Here is a 13,147-nt window from a genome sequence, read left to right as displayed (position 1 = left end):
AGCTAGAAAAGATCCCCTTAAACCGAGGGGCAGATCGTCTAGGTCCATAATAGGAATTCTCGAAACTCGAAGTGGATCTATGCCTTTTGAGGCCCTCCTGAATTCACCGACGAATGCATCCAATATGGCGTCAGTATCCCGCGGCCTCCCGCTGAATCCCGTTCCTCCGAGGATCAATTTGCAAGAGAGATGTACCGACAGCGCACGGGGGAAGCCAATGGAGGGTTGCCGTGCGATCAACGGCCTATCAACCGGAGTGCTTTTTGCGGCTTCCCTTTGAATAGAGAAGGAAAGTCATTTCGCGGGTATGTTTGATCGCGGTCGGTGCTCTTATGCATCTTTCGACTCCTTTTCTTCTGCTATGTCCGATCGATTTTTCGTCTGGTTCTCTTTCAACGATCCCTTTCCCTTGGTCGGAAGCTTGGATAGTATTGCCATTGAGGGATCTGTTGGGCCAGTTCTAGAGGGTCATAGGGAAAAGAACTGGCCGTATACATTCACAATGGTCATTTGGAGATGATCTGGGGGGATTTAGATGGAGATATGGGTAATCAGTGATTGCGAGGAAGTATGTAAGTATTCTAAATTTTTAAATTCTGAATATTCGAGTACTCAAATATTGACATACTTAAGTACCTATTGGAATCTTTAAGTATCTAGTGGAACATTCAAGTACCTATTGGAACACTCAAGTATTGAAACACTCAGGTCTTCGTATACTGAAATATTAGTGTTCAACTATCAGAATACTTAAACACTAAATATACAACTATATCAAACACTAGCCTATTAAAAGACTCATATATTAGAATTTTCGAGTTGTTACCTCTCTAGATATTCTTATTTTTAAATGAAACACATGCCAGTCAACGTGTCGACGTTCACCTGTCTCGGAACAGTAACTGCGAAGAAAGAAAACCAAGCAAAAGAGGAATCGAACACTGGAAACGCGTGAAACGTTCGACGAGCCTCGGCGACAGGTCCCGAAAAGCGTGTCACTTTAACGCGTCGCGCGAGCCCGCTGTTCCGTTGTCGACGAGAGGAGGAGCTCGTCCGTTTATCGAGGGGAGCGAGTCAGAGGCTCGCAGCCGATGGATAAAAGAGAATTCAGAGATCACTTCACGTTTGAAACGTCCGAACACGTACTTCCAGCGGCGGCGAATGCGCGAGCCAACTTTGTCGAGGATCGAGCCGCGCAAAAAACAGGAGGAAAAAAAAGAAATGGAAATAAAGTATGAGCCGCGGAATGGACAAACGCCGGGAGGATGCTGCAGGCACAGGGGCGGCAACAACCCCTGCGGTCTGCCGCGAGCGTCCCTTTTCAAAAGGATGCGCCCTGCTCTTTCCCACTATCGTTCCCCAGGGATCGAACGCACCGCACAAATTGCAATTGGAATTGAATCTGGGAGATTCTCGAGAATCTGTGGGCTCTTATCGAATTTGTTTCGGGAGTGCTTGGGAAATGAATGCTGTAAGCTCTTTGGGACCCTTAATGGACCTAGGTGGGGTTGCTCGAGAACCTCAGTGTGTCTTTTCTCCAGCGCAAGCAATTTCAAATTTAAAAATTTTCAAATATTCAAATTTTCAAATTTTTAAATATTTAAATTTTCAAATTTTTAAATATTTGAATTTTCAAATTTTCAAATCTGAAACTCTATATTCAGGTTTTAAATAATTCCACCTTAATTTGGCAAGTAAATTGTAAAATTGAAATTTACTAATAAATATAGTAGAAGAACGATTTGCAAAACTGAGGACACTGGCGAACAATAAAGCATGTACCTATGAATCGCGAGAGGCGTATTCCACTGTTCCTCAGAAACGGTAGAAAAATACATTTTTCGCGCCACGATCGGGATAAAGAGTCGTCGCGATCGACAGAAAGGACGAGACAAGGAGGAAGGGGGTGGAAGCAGCGAGCCTGTGGGCGCGTTCCCATTGAAAGCGATGCGTTCTCCCGTCGGCCTGTGGTGAAAAGGCGTCGAGCACCCGTCGACGACGCCGGCGTCGCAAATTGTGCGCAGTTGCGACCGTCTGCCACGCGAAAATCCACCACTCTCTGCGGCACAAAAATGCGTGCACACGTCCGCGGTCGCTGCCACCCCATCTTCCGTCCTTTCACCCCCGATGGTGTCTTCCCGCCACCCTCTGGAACCCTTTCTCCCAAAGTTGCTGGGGGAAATCGTGCGTTTCAAAGGAGACGAGATATCCCAGCAAACACGCCGTTTGCTGCGTTTTTATAACCCTCATTCGATTGGTCGAGTTCTTTTCGCCTTTGTTTTCTATTCGTTTGTAAAATCGATAGCCTCGCCTGGCCGGGGGGAGAACAAACGAGGCGCGTGTTCCACTTCCGGTTAAACCGATCACGATCCTCCCGTCACTGGATAAACTGACACGTATGAATTTAAATATATTTCCATGGGGATGCATTCCCCTCGACACACGCCGACACTGTTTCACTTTGTAACGTATCTGTCGATAAAAACTTCGACTCGTTTCTAACTTACGATCTTCTGGCACGAACGTGTCGATTACTCTGATTTTTTCTAGTGTATTGAGATTTCTGAAGTAGAAGAGTATAGAATTGATTACACTTGGTGTGTGAATATAGACGTTTTATGATTGCTGGAAGATGAAGCCAATCTTTAATTAGCTTCTGTTTGTGACTACATTTTTCATATGTTCTGAACATTTCTCTATTTTGGCACTGAAAACCCCTTCGATACAAAAATTTAGCGGCCAAGGGATTCACAGATCGATCAGCTTCAACAGAATCGATTTCCACGATTTGAAAACACTGAAAAATAAATTCTCCCGCTGAAATTCCATTCTTCCTGTTTCGAAGTGCATTCAGCGAAGCTGGGGCGCGACTCAAAGAGGCGGCCCCGCAAATTGTATGGCGAACGGCGACACGAGGCGCGGTGGATTCTACTTGTTGGCGCTTAACGAGGCGCGTGAATCGAGAACTCGAGAGGAAACGAAGCCACTCGTCGCGGTGCCGCGATCCTCGTCGTATTTCGCGATAGGAAAAAGACCCGCAGCGCCGTCTCTGTCGTCGTCGACGCCAGCAGAACACCGGCGAAACTTCTAAATCGTGTCGAATGCCTGGGCTCGGTCGTCGTTGGTTGAAAGGTAGAAGCAAGAAGCTGAAGGCGGTGCTCATTCTTGCCACAGCACAAAAACAACCCCCGCTAGCACCATTAACTGAACAAAATGGTTACCTTCGCGGTACGTCTCCTTTAAATACAGCACACCCTGATTTATTTAATACGAATCGCGAACCTACTCCTTCTTCGCCACTCTCATATTCCTTGGGAACAAAGATGATTCTTATGACGAGTTTTTTGACAGAAACTGAACTTTAAGGTTCAAAGAATTGTGTAATATGTTGTAACTTGTAAGTAGATTGTGAGCAGCAGTTAATTTTTTGTGAAAATATGTTGAATTTCAATCAAAATAACGCTAATTCTCTAAAGACTAAAAAAGTAAGACTTTTCAAAAATCTGGACTCATATTTTAGACTTACAAAGTTTGGATACTCGACAGTCATTCAAATTTCGCGCCCTTTGTTATGACGCTCAGCTTGAGCCAATAAGAGAAAGCGTCTCTAATAAGGACGCCTGGCTCCTAGAGTTAAACAAGTCTAGCGTGCTGTTCAAAATTACAAAGCGAAATGAGTATGGAAGACGAAGTCAGTTGCGATGATCCTCAGTTCATGAATATGTTAGAAACTTGTCTGCGCGTGGAAATCGAGACGGCGAATAATACGCTGAAGAGCCTCGAGAATGAGATAAAAGATTACAAGGGCAAGGTGCAGCTGCAGTTGCAAACGAGGAAGGAAATAAAAGAGAAAATTCGAAATTCTCAGGAGAATAGTTTGATCCTGACAGACTCCTTGAACAAGTATATTCATTATAAAATAAATATAAAAAGCCTAGATAGTGACTTCTAATCAATTTACTATATTTTTCCATAGACAGAACAGACAGATTAATGAAATTTTCGAGAAAATCGGGTTAGTGAAGCTCAATTTGGATAATGATTACAAAATAATAGAGCAGGAGCGCGAGAGACATGAAAATATCCTTAAAGAATATGAGGTTACATGGAAGACATATCGTGTACGTAATGGGGTTAGATTACTTTAATGTAAAACAATATCTGAAAATTTAATTAAAGAATTTCTTACCCAGGCCAAGTACGAGGAATATCCACTGGCGAAGGTGCGACAGGAAGCCAGAATAAAACTGGAGAGGCTACTCGTTGATGGAATGGTAGTCGCGCACAAAATTGAAGAGCTCGAGAAGATATTAAAGCAGAGTGACCACGTGACCTGGCTGCGCCTGCGCGAGAAGATCGTCGAGCTGGCGCGCGCAGTTTCAAACAACGCGCAACTTCGACAGACCCTGCAGGATTTGAATAAAACCATTGCTCATCGCAAAGAAGAATTAAATGCTATTGACAAAGAGGCAGTTTTTGTATTTTCTAATATTTTTATAGTAATTTCATTACTAATTGTTGTTTCTCAATATAGCTGGCGAGACGAATGAAGATGAAAGAAGAGGAGCGAAAGGCACGCGCTTTGAAACTGTTGGAAATGCCGCCACCTAAGATTAATTTCTCGTACGTGCGCGGAATTTATGGAAATAAACCCAAAACGAGTTTCCTGGAGGGCTGGAAGAGGAATTATGAGAATTCTATAGGTACATACCTGCTGAAATGGAATCTAAATGAATAATTTTCTAATTTAAGGAAATAAGAGGCACTTGCTTTACTCCTTAGTTTCCTTAATCTGTGACTGCAAGGCAAAAGTTTAAAGTTTTCAGCTCCAATTCTCATCTAGCCTTATGGACTCGTATTCAATTCACCTTCTTAAACTCTTATTTCATAGTACAGAAACTCTTTCGATGCCCTCATTCCTCTTTCTAAACCTACAAATTCTACATTCTACACCACAACTAAGGTCTTCATTCAAATTCTCTTAAAACACGATACAAGTCACTTTCCTTTACAGTTAAAGATCTAATTTTTACTACAATTCCTAATATAATTAAAACTCAAACTCAGATACTCTATCGGTGGACACCATAACCCTAGAAGAAATGTGCAGCGCCGAGGACACCGCCATTGGAAAGCGTCCCAGAAATCAGGATCACGATCTCACGATCAGGAAGGAGCGGAGCTCGAGCACAGCGATCGATGATAATAGTCCTTCCCCCGAGCAGGACCAAGAGGAAATGGAGCGCGAGGAGGCAGCCAGCGAGCCAGACGAGAACGTGGAACCGGAAGTGATCGGTGGTCCGCTCGAAGAAGTGGAGCACCGAGATGAGGAGGAAGTGGATCAAGAACGGTCGGAGGAGGCCTTGTGTCGGTCGAGCGTTCACGAAGATAAGCAAACGGTCGAAGGGGGTGAAGATCGCGTGGAGCAGGGTCGAGATCCCCCCTCGAAGAGGATGAAGCTGATTAGCGAGGAGGATAAGGCCAGAGCCTCGCCAGCGGCCTCGTTGAAAGGCTCTCGATCGCAGGGAAAGAGGAGCCAGTTGGCTGGTCCATCACCCAGGCCGAAGATCACGAACATCGAATCGGTTCGTTACAACCTGTCGCCGATAGCCAAGCCAGCGAACCCTAATCCCTCTAATATGTTCACGTCGGGTCACTACAACTACTCCGACAACAGCAACTTCAGTTTCTGCGTGGACAATAACTTGGCTGACCTGAAAGGTATTCCTGTCTCCACCATCGCTCGAGTCTGACAAAAGGGTCTCGATTTTCTCATCCTTTTTCTCGTTAATTGCCTCAGTCGACCAGGTATCACTGTATGGAGGGTCTGTTCACGAGTTCTGTGAGTACTCCAACGTGACGCCTATAAGGAACCTTGAAGCTAATCCAGAGGAGCACGAAAATGCGAATCTACCGTCGACTAGCAAGCCACAGAATTTTCCACGTAATTATGGAGTCTTTTTTTGAATATGCATTGCCCTTTGCAGGATTCTATAACTCTTTTTCTTACAGAATTTGACTTCAGTAACATTCTCAAGGGGAACATGAACCGGAATCTCTTCTAAGGTCCATTACTCCAGGAGATTTTCTACTTTTTTTATCGTTAAATACTCGAAGATGTAAAGTTACGTATCTCATAAAAGTCTGTTCGGAGGAAAAATGATTCTTCTTTTCTGTGCATGTGTGTGACCTACCCTCTCAAGCTCTGAAGACGCTTAATTTCGCTCGACTGGTCGTTCATTTTCGTTCGGGAGTCTAAGTAATATTTAGCGCAGAATTACGCGTGCTTCGAGGCGAACGCTCGCTAGAGCAATTTCTGTCGGCGGGGTAGTTGGCTGCTCGCTTCCACTCTAAGAAACCAGAAGGAAGCACGAATGATGCAGGAGGAAAGAAAAAAGGGTGACTGTGGAAGGAGGAGAGGAACAAAGAGAGGAAAAGGAGAAAGGAAGAGCACTCAGCTCGACGACTGGGAAGTAGGTCCTTTAAAGCGCGCCCCTTTGTGCGCCACCCTTTAATGACCATCGCTACCGACATTTAATCTGCGTCTGAATGTTTATGAATTATTTAGGAGAGCGAGGAATTGCGCGACAGAGTTTAAGTCGATCATTTTTATCGACGCAAGGGTACTAAAAGGAAAGATATTTGATCACTGCGTCTATGTATAGGAGATATGTTCGGCCCATGGAGTGGAATAGGATCGAAACTTCGATTGAACTAGAAGAAACTTCGAAATAAATTGTCTGTCCTCTCGTTTTTCATTTCCTGCGCTAAGTTCGACAAACGTGCGCAGAATACACTGGGCAATAGGTAACTTCTCAATAAAACTCGATATCCTGCTACCTCCTACTCCCTTCTTCTCTCGTTTAATTACTTTAACTGGTATAATTGATAGAAATTAACTCGGTGGAGGGAGGAATTCATTCGGGCCGCAGGAAGAATACGAAAGTTTATTATTGCCTATCGTAACTTTCCTCGAAGGCGACTTCCTTTTATGAATACTCTTTAGAAGACCAACCCGCCAATCGCGATATATCGAATCGACTTCTTAACTTTTCTATTTCCTTGCAAAAATGGATCGAAGAAGTTAATAAAAAGGGAGATGGAAGAAAGTCGAAAGCATTCAATTTCGTCGAGCAAACTCTTCTATCTATTAATGTGCAGAGTGTTTCGTAATCGATGGTGAAAGGAAAAGATGGCGATTCTAGATGAAAAAAAGAAAGTTAGTTCAGAATATAGAATAAACTTCTTTCTTCGTGTTTCGTTTTCGAGAAGGGAGAAAATTGAATTGCAGGCTTCGGTCGAGGAGCATAGGAGAACTCTCGTAGTCTGACCACTGACTCAATCTACTGTGAAGCAGAAGCTTACCCTTCTCTCTGTGCACCTCTCAAGAGTTTAATCCTCCACTTGCTGGTTCTCGAATTTATTATAAACTAATATACACAACTTTTTTAATTTCTATCTGAAATGCTATCAGAATATGGTCCAAAGGATAGCTTAACTTTAAAACTAATTTTCATTTCTTTCTCTTCAGCCTTTCTCTAATTGCTTTCATTTTAAGAGTAATAACATAAATATCCCAATAACTGGACACATAAGATATATGTCTCAGTAAGTAAAGCCTAAAAATGTATGTCTCGCTACTTGAGTTTCATTTCAATAGCTCAATATTCTATTTCATGATACATTTTTATTCTCTAGGTATTTTTTTTATTAGATACATAAGAATCTAAGATTAAAATGAAATAAAATTACCGTAAGTATCCAGGTGCTGGGACATTTACCTTACAAGACAAGAAGTAAAATGTCTCCAAAATTGTAAGCTCTATAGAATCACTATCTTTCCCCTTACCAGTCCCTCCGATTCTAAAATACCTAGCACATTTCATTCGAGGATTGCCTTCTCCATCAAATTCTTCCCTGGCTCACGAAAGACAAATACAAGTGACACTCTAAGCCAAAGCTTCAGAGGTACTAGAAGACACATTCCCTGCAATTTCTCCTTCGACAATTCCGCTGACACTCGTTCTTCCGGTCCACTACCAGATTTCTATCTCATTTCTGCTGGACCTCGAGACTGGTCGCCTGGATACGTGACCAGAATTCGAGCTGCTCGTCGGCAAGCCTCTGGCCAGCTCGATGCAGGGTGCAGGAAGTCCATCAGCCCCTGCTGGGGTTGCCGTTTCACGCGGAGGCTCGTGAGGGTTCATCGGATCTTGCGACGTCGTCGGTGTTTTATCAGCGCGCTTTTTTACGGGCCAGCAGCAGCAGCATTAAGTAATAAAAACGGTGGCAGCGTAACGTCTGAATCAGGTCGCCCGTGGAGCGTTTTACGACTCGCCCGTTGAATTACGATCGCAGTATAAAAGTGGGGATCTAGTCACTGAGTCAGCTCGAGGATGTTCCCTCGAAAACGACCATGCGATGCCTGTGCAGTCGTTTCGATCGCTCGTTCGAGGGATTCCGGAGGAATCAATTTCTGAGGAACCGAGGGATGCATGTCCCACGCGCATCAGCTTGTGAAAATTTCATAGAGATTAATGCGGAAACTGTTGGAAATAGCTAGATCGTTTGGGTTATTGGAGAAATGGTTTGGAAATACATTTGCAGTACTGTAAAAACTTATCGAAATTTGAACTGCTGTAATTTTGAGAAAAAAAATTGTACAGGAGCGAGTCTAAGCGTATTTGGAAGAGTAAAGTGTCTACTTTCTCATCCCCCAATTCAATTTTCCCAGAGCCCCTTGTATACTTTGCCGCGGAGCGAAAAAGAGAGGGTGGTTTTCTCCTCAAATATCTTTCAACTTCAAACTATTGTACGGAATATGATAAATTTTTTTCGCGTCTAATTATGCAGTACATTTCAAGAATGAAGTCTCTTCTTTCTAATGAGACCTTAAAAATTGATCTACGATTTTTTTTCGCCGAGTTACAGCACTTTCAGTGAAAAATGGACCACCAGGTCCAGAATGACGTGATGATCCAGAGATCGAAAAAATCACTAATTTTTGAGCTGCTGTATCTCCGCCAAAAAAAATCGCAGGGAAGTGAGCCTGGTCTCATTCTAAAGTGCAAAGCCTCTATTTATGCATCCCTGAATTGAATTTGTCCGAAAAAAATGTTTAATTCCACGACACGTCGAGAAAGAGAGGTTAGTTTTTCCCTGAATGTTTTCTAACTTCAGACGATTGCCAGGAACTTGATAAATTTTTTTCGCAACTTCTCTTCAGGGTAAATTAAAATTGGAACCATCCCCTTTCAAATGAGACCAAAACGAGCGCTCTGCGATTTTTTTTCGCCGAGTTATCGCTCTCTGAATGAAAAATGAGCTCCAAGCCTCGGAATCACGCAGTGATCCAAAACTCGAAAAAATCACTAATGTTTGAGCTGCTGTATCTCCGCCAAAAAAAATCGTAGGGAGACGAGCCTGGACTCATTTAAAACGGCAAAGCCTCTACTTTGTCGTTCCTGAATTGAATATTCTCTAAAAAATTTGTTCGCCAGGTATTCGTGCCTCGAATGAAGTGCTACCCAAGGAACACTTTCCTCTAATTTTTCCCTTGTCTCCACCCCCATACCTTCCACTTCCCTCAAAGCAGACCTCTAATGGCGCGACGTGACCCATGCACCTCGTAATTAACCTAAGTTATGTGCTGGGTTTGCGCGAGGATGCGTGTAAACGCTGGCTAGATTTATTTGCGGTCGTGACTGCGCTCGTTCCCTTGTAAATTTCTTCGCGATAACGATGATTCATCGCTGGTATCCTGCACGTAGTCGAACCACCCCCTCTGCAATGTTCACACGATTATTTCACTATTAGCGCACCGATTACGTCGCGAGTTGCCTCGTGCTCCAGCTTATAGAACGACTACAGCCTCACAATCGAAAAGCTATACGAGACTTGTCGCGTATTTTCTATCCTCGCCACCCACCCCCGCGTTTCCGCTTCAGAGTTCCCCCAGTCGTTAATTTTTCCGTCTGCTCCTCTGTCGACGACGAGCGGCGCAAACAAGCAAATATTTTTCCTTAACGCGCGACAGTCTCCGCGCCGCGAGACAAAACTTCCCTCGGGCTCCTCCTCCAGCCAGCGCGTAAAAAGTTGTACGTTTAATTGAAGAAGCTGTTCATAGAGTTACCGAAACTTTCAGCAAACGCAAACTCTTTCTCCTTCCTCCAGATTCGACCAGAGTCGAAATTTGTTTTTCAATTTGGAAAGGGACTTGTCTTGCCAAGCTTCTGGGGATTCAATTTATCTCGAAGCTCTCTGTAATGATCGAAGTCTTTATCCAGGAGCTGCGTTGGAATGATCGACGTAAGACAACGTTAAATCCCGAGCCTTGGCTGGGGATCCTTTTCCACCAACTGCCGGATAAATCACGAAAATTAAAGGATCCAGGAGAACGTTTTTCCTCCGAAGCAAACTGCTCTATTTTATCACGGTCTGTCGATGGCAGGCCTGAGTAAGGGGAATACTACTGTTCTTTACAAATGGACCGATTCCGTCAGAGCTGCTGTCGCACCCTATTTTTGAAAATCAATTTCTCCTTCGACACTCACCGTACCCATCTCACGAGAATTCAAAGATTTTTCCTTTAGCGAGCTGGGTTTGTGTGCCACGTTTGAGAAGGATGGGACTTGGATTTGTTCGACCCCTCAATGACTGCTTTCCTGAAGTGAATTTTTAGAATATTTTTCAGTAATTGTGGGATGTTATCTAACCCTTTTCTGCGTTAAATTGCAACTATACACTATATTATTTATTTTGTGGTAATTGTATTATAGCTAATATTTGGCCTTAGCATATTATTACAAGGTTTTAGAAGAATAAAATTGTCTCAGAACTAGTTTAGTATGTATCACATCTGTATTCTATCTTTCATATTTTTCTGATTTTTTGTATATTGGTACGGGGGTATCCCCCATATTGGCATAAAATAAAAAAATAACTCGAATTCTAGTATCACTTTTCTATACTATCTATCATTGCCTAATACAGATATTACTCTCCTATTATCCACTATTTCCTTCTTCCATTATTTAAATATATTCCTATTACATACATACTCAATACTACCCCTCACAAAAATACAAAACAGTCCTATCACCAAAACACTTGCTCCAGATACAATCTTCGTCTTCCCTTGCACAGAGGTTCAGCTTCTTCAGAAGGGTCGATCAACCAAACATACCCCGTGTTTCTCCCTTCGCGTCTCCACGCAGGAAAGATCGATTCCCCAGCTGTACGCGCGGGTAACTCGATTTCCAGCTCTTTCTCGGCGTTTCCGCCGAAATCACAGGCGAGGCACACGAGTTCGCGGTGCTCGGGGAAAGCCCTCGCGAAATAAAAGTCCTGAGAGGGTCTGTCTCGCGTTTCGCCGATCGAAACTCTGGATGGCCCTTTAGGCGGGATCAGGGAACGGAGGGGTTTTACTCACGCGAGCACTGCCGCGGCTCGTCGGTCCCGTCGCCGCAGTCGTCGACGACGTTGCACACCTTGTTCAGGGCGACGCAGCGCCCGTTGCCGCACTGGAACTCGCTCTGCCGACAGGAAAGCGCCGTCGTCGCCATGAGAACGCAGACGAAGGCTAGCCAATGGGAGTCTGAAAGCAGAGAAAGTGGATTGAGTTAGTGTGTGGCCTGGGGTGGGTCTGGGGTGGGTCTGGGGTGGGTCTGGGTCAGGGTTGGACTAGGTCTAGCTTAAAGAGTATATCAGGGCCCAAAAATTAGACTGTAGACGAGGCTATTTAGAAAGATTACTCGTTGAAGTCGGTGGGAGTTTGGAGCTAAGCGAAGTAGATTAAGTACATGCTTGGTCAGACAAGCTGGCACGATGAAAGTAACCAGTTTTCTCATTAGCTTTACTGAAATATCTAAAGTAAATGTATTGCAAATATCTCACGGTTGATAAACAGATTCTGTGTCACATCCAGTGGAATAAGTTCGTCCTTGATCAGACAGCGCTGTCACAGTGAAGCTACTCAACTTTCTGGCTACTTTTAATTAAATTTCTGGAGTAAATATACAAGAAATTTATAGAAAATATCTCACCACCGATGGAAAGATTCTATATTCATCCTCTTTACTCTGAGTACATTTAATCAACTTCAACACAAGAAACTGGGAGCACGAATGCTTATGAATTCCGAAGAATATTGGAAAACTTACCGAACTCTGTGAAACTTTCGAAGACTTACGTTAATAGCCCTAGTAAAATTACTGTACGTTCCGTCAGGGATACGAACACTGAACGATAGAAGCTTGTCAAGAGATCGAGCTTCGAACCTACTGAAGGTTGCTACCCAGAAATATTCTTTCAGGCGAGTTGAAATCCCATCGAGCGGGGAAGTATTATTTACGCGGGTGCTCGTTCAACCCGGTAGCAAACAACGCATTCGTCTTCATAGTTCCGAGCGAAAACGCGTAGAATTTATTATTCCTGCGCCTGCTCCTCGGTAAATCTATCTCCACTCGAATCTCCGATTGATTTAACCCGTTTCCAGCGCTGAACCGATCCGAAGAAAAGAATAAGATAAACGATTTCGTCGTTTGATGGATGGCGAAACGGATTCCTGCTGATTTATTCTCCAAAGAGACCCCAGAGTCTATCCATCGAGGAATTAACGGTGACGTTCGTTTCGCGAGAGTTTCGCGACAGAGGACAGACTTTCAGGGGAAAAACGATGGGAAGATCGAAGGAGATTCTTCGGGTGGAGATGTTTCGAGACCTGATGGCGACGAAGAAGGGTAGGTAGAGGAGTGTGGTAGGAGGTCAGCAAGGTCTCGCGTCGAGTAGCAGAGTCGAGAGACCGAGGATCGATGGAGAACCGGATATCGAAACGCGTCCTCTTGATTTCCGGCACCAGCTGAAAGCGTTGCCGATGGAGCTCCAGATTCTCGACGAAACTCGCCAATATCGCCTGCTCCCTTCTTGGTATTTTTAGTTACTTGGGGTAGGTCTTTATTAAAATACGAGGGCCGGCGATTTCTGGAAGCTGGAGCTTTTTTTAGGAAGCTTAGTGCTCTCATAAGCAAAAGAATGAGGAATATACACTGCTGAAATAAATTGTGCTATAGAAAAATTTTGGGTAAAAGTTGGGTAACTTTGACTGACGATAACTCCGTGAAAAATCGTCAGAGGATCATGATCTTTT

The 13,147-nt window shown here is 43.9% G+C and overlaps 2 protein-coding genes across 2 annotated transcripts in view; one reads left to right on the top strand and one right to left on the bottom strand.

Annotated features, from left to right (window-relative positions):
- Positions 1-13,147, bottom strand: part of LOC143184540 (uncharacterized) — an 83,797-nt gene that overhangs the window by 17,004 nt on the left and 53,646 nt on the right. Inside the window, exon 3 of the mRNA XM_076386857.1 lies at positions 11,432-11,596. Within this exon, the coding sequence (XP_076242972.1) occupies positions 11,432-11,596 (165 nt within the window). The remainder of the gene's footprint in view (positions 1-11,431; positions 11,597-13,147) is intronic.
- Positions 3,680-6,065, top strand: LOC143184765 (uncharacterized). Its single transcript, XM_076387222.1, is given in 7 exon segments — positions 3,680-3,940; positions 3,942-4,121; positions 4,194-4,469; positions 4,535-4,703; positions 5,068-5,721; positions 5,801-5,955; positions 5,988-6,065. Coding segments are annotated over 7 exon segments (1,773 nt in total).

Source organism: Calliopsis andreniformis, chromosome 10 (assembly GCF_051401765.1).
Source record: "Calliopsis andreniformis isolate RMS-2024a chromosome 10, iyCalAndr_principal, whole genome shotgun sequence".
NCBI classification, from domain to species: Eukaryota; Metazoa; Arthropoda; class Insecta; order Hymenoptera; family Andrenidae; genus Calliopsis; species Calliopsis andreniformis.
The sequence above is the reverse complement of the archived record's forward strand: the minus strand, read 5'-3'. Positions and strand labels throughout refer to the sequence as shown.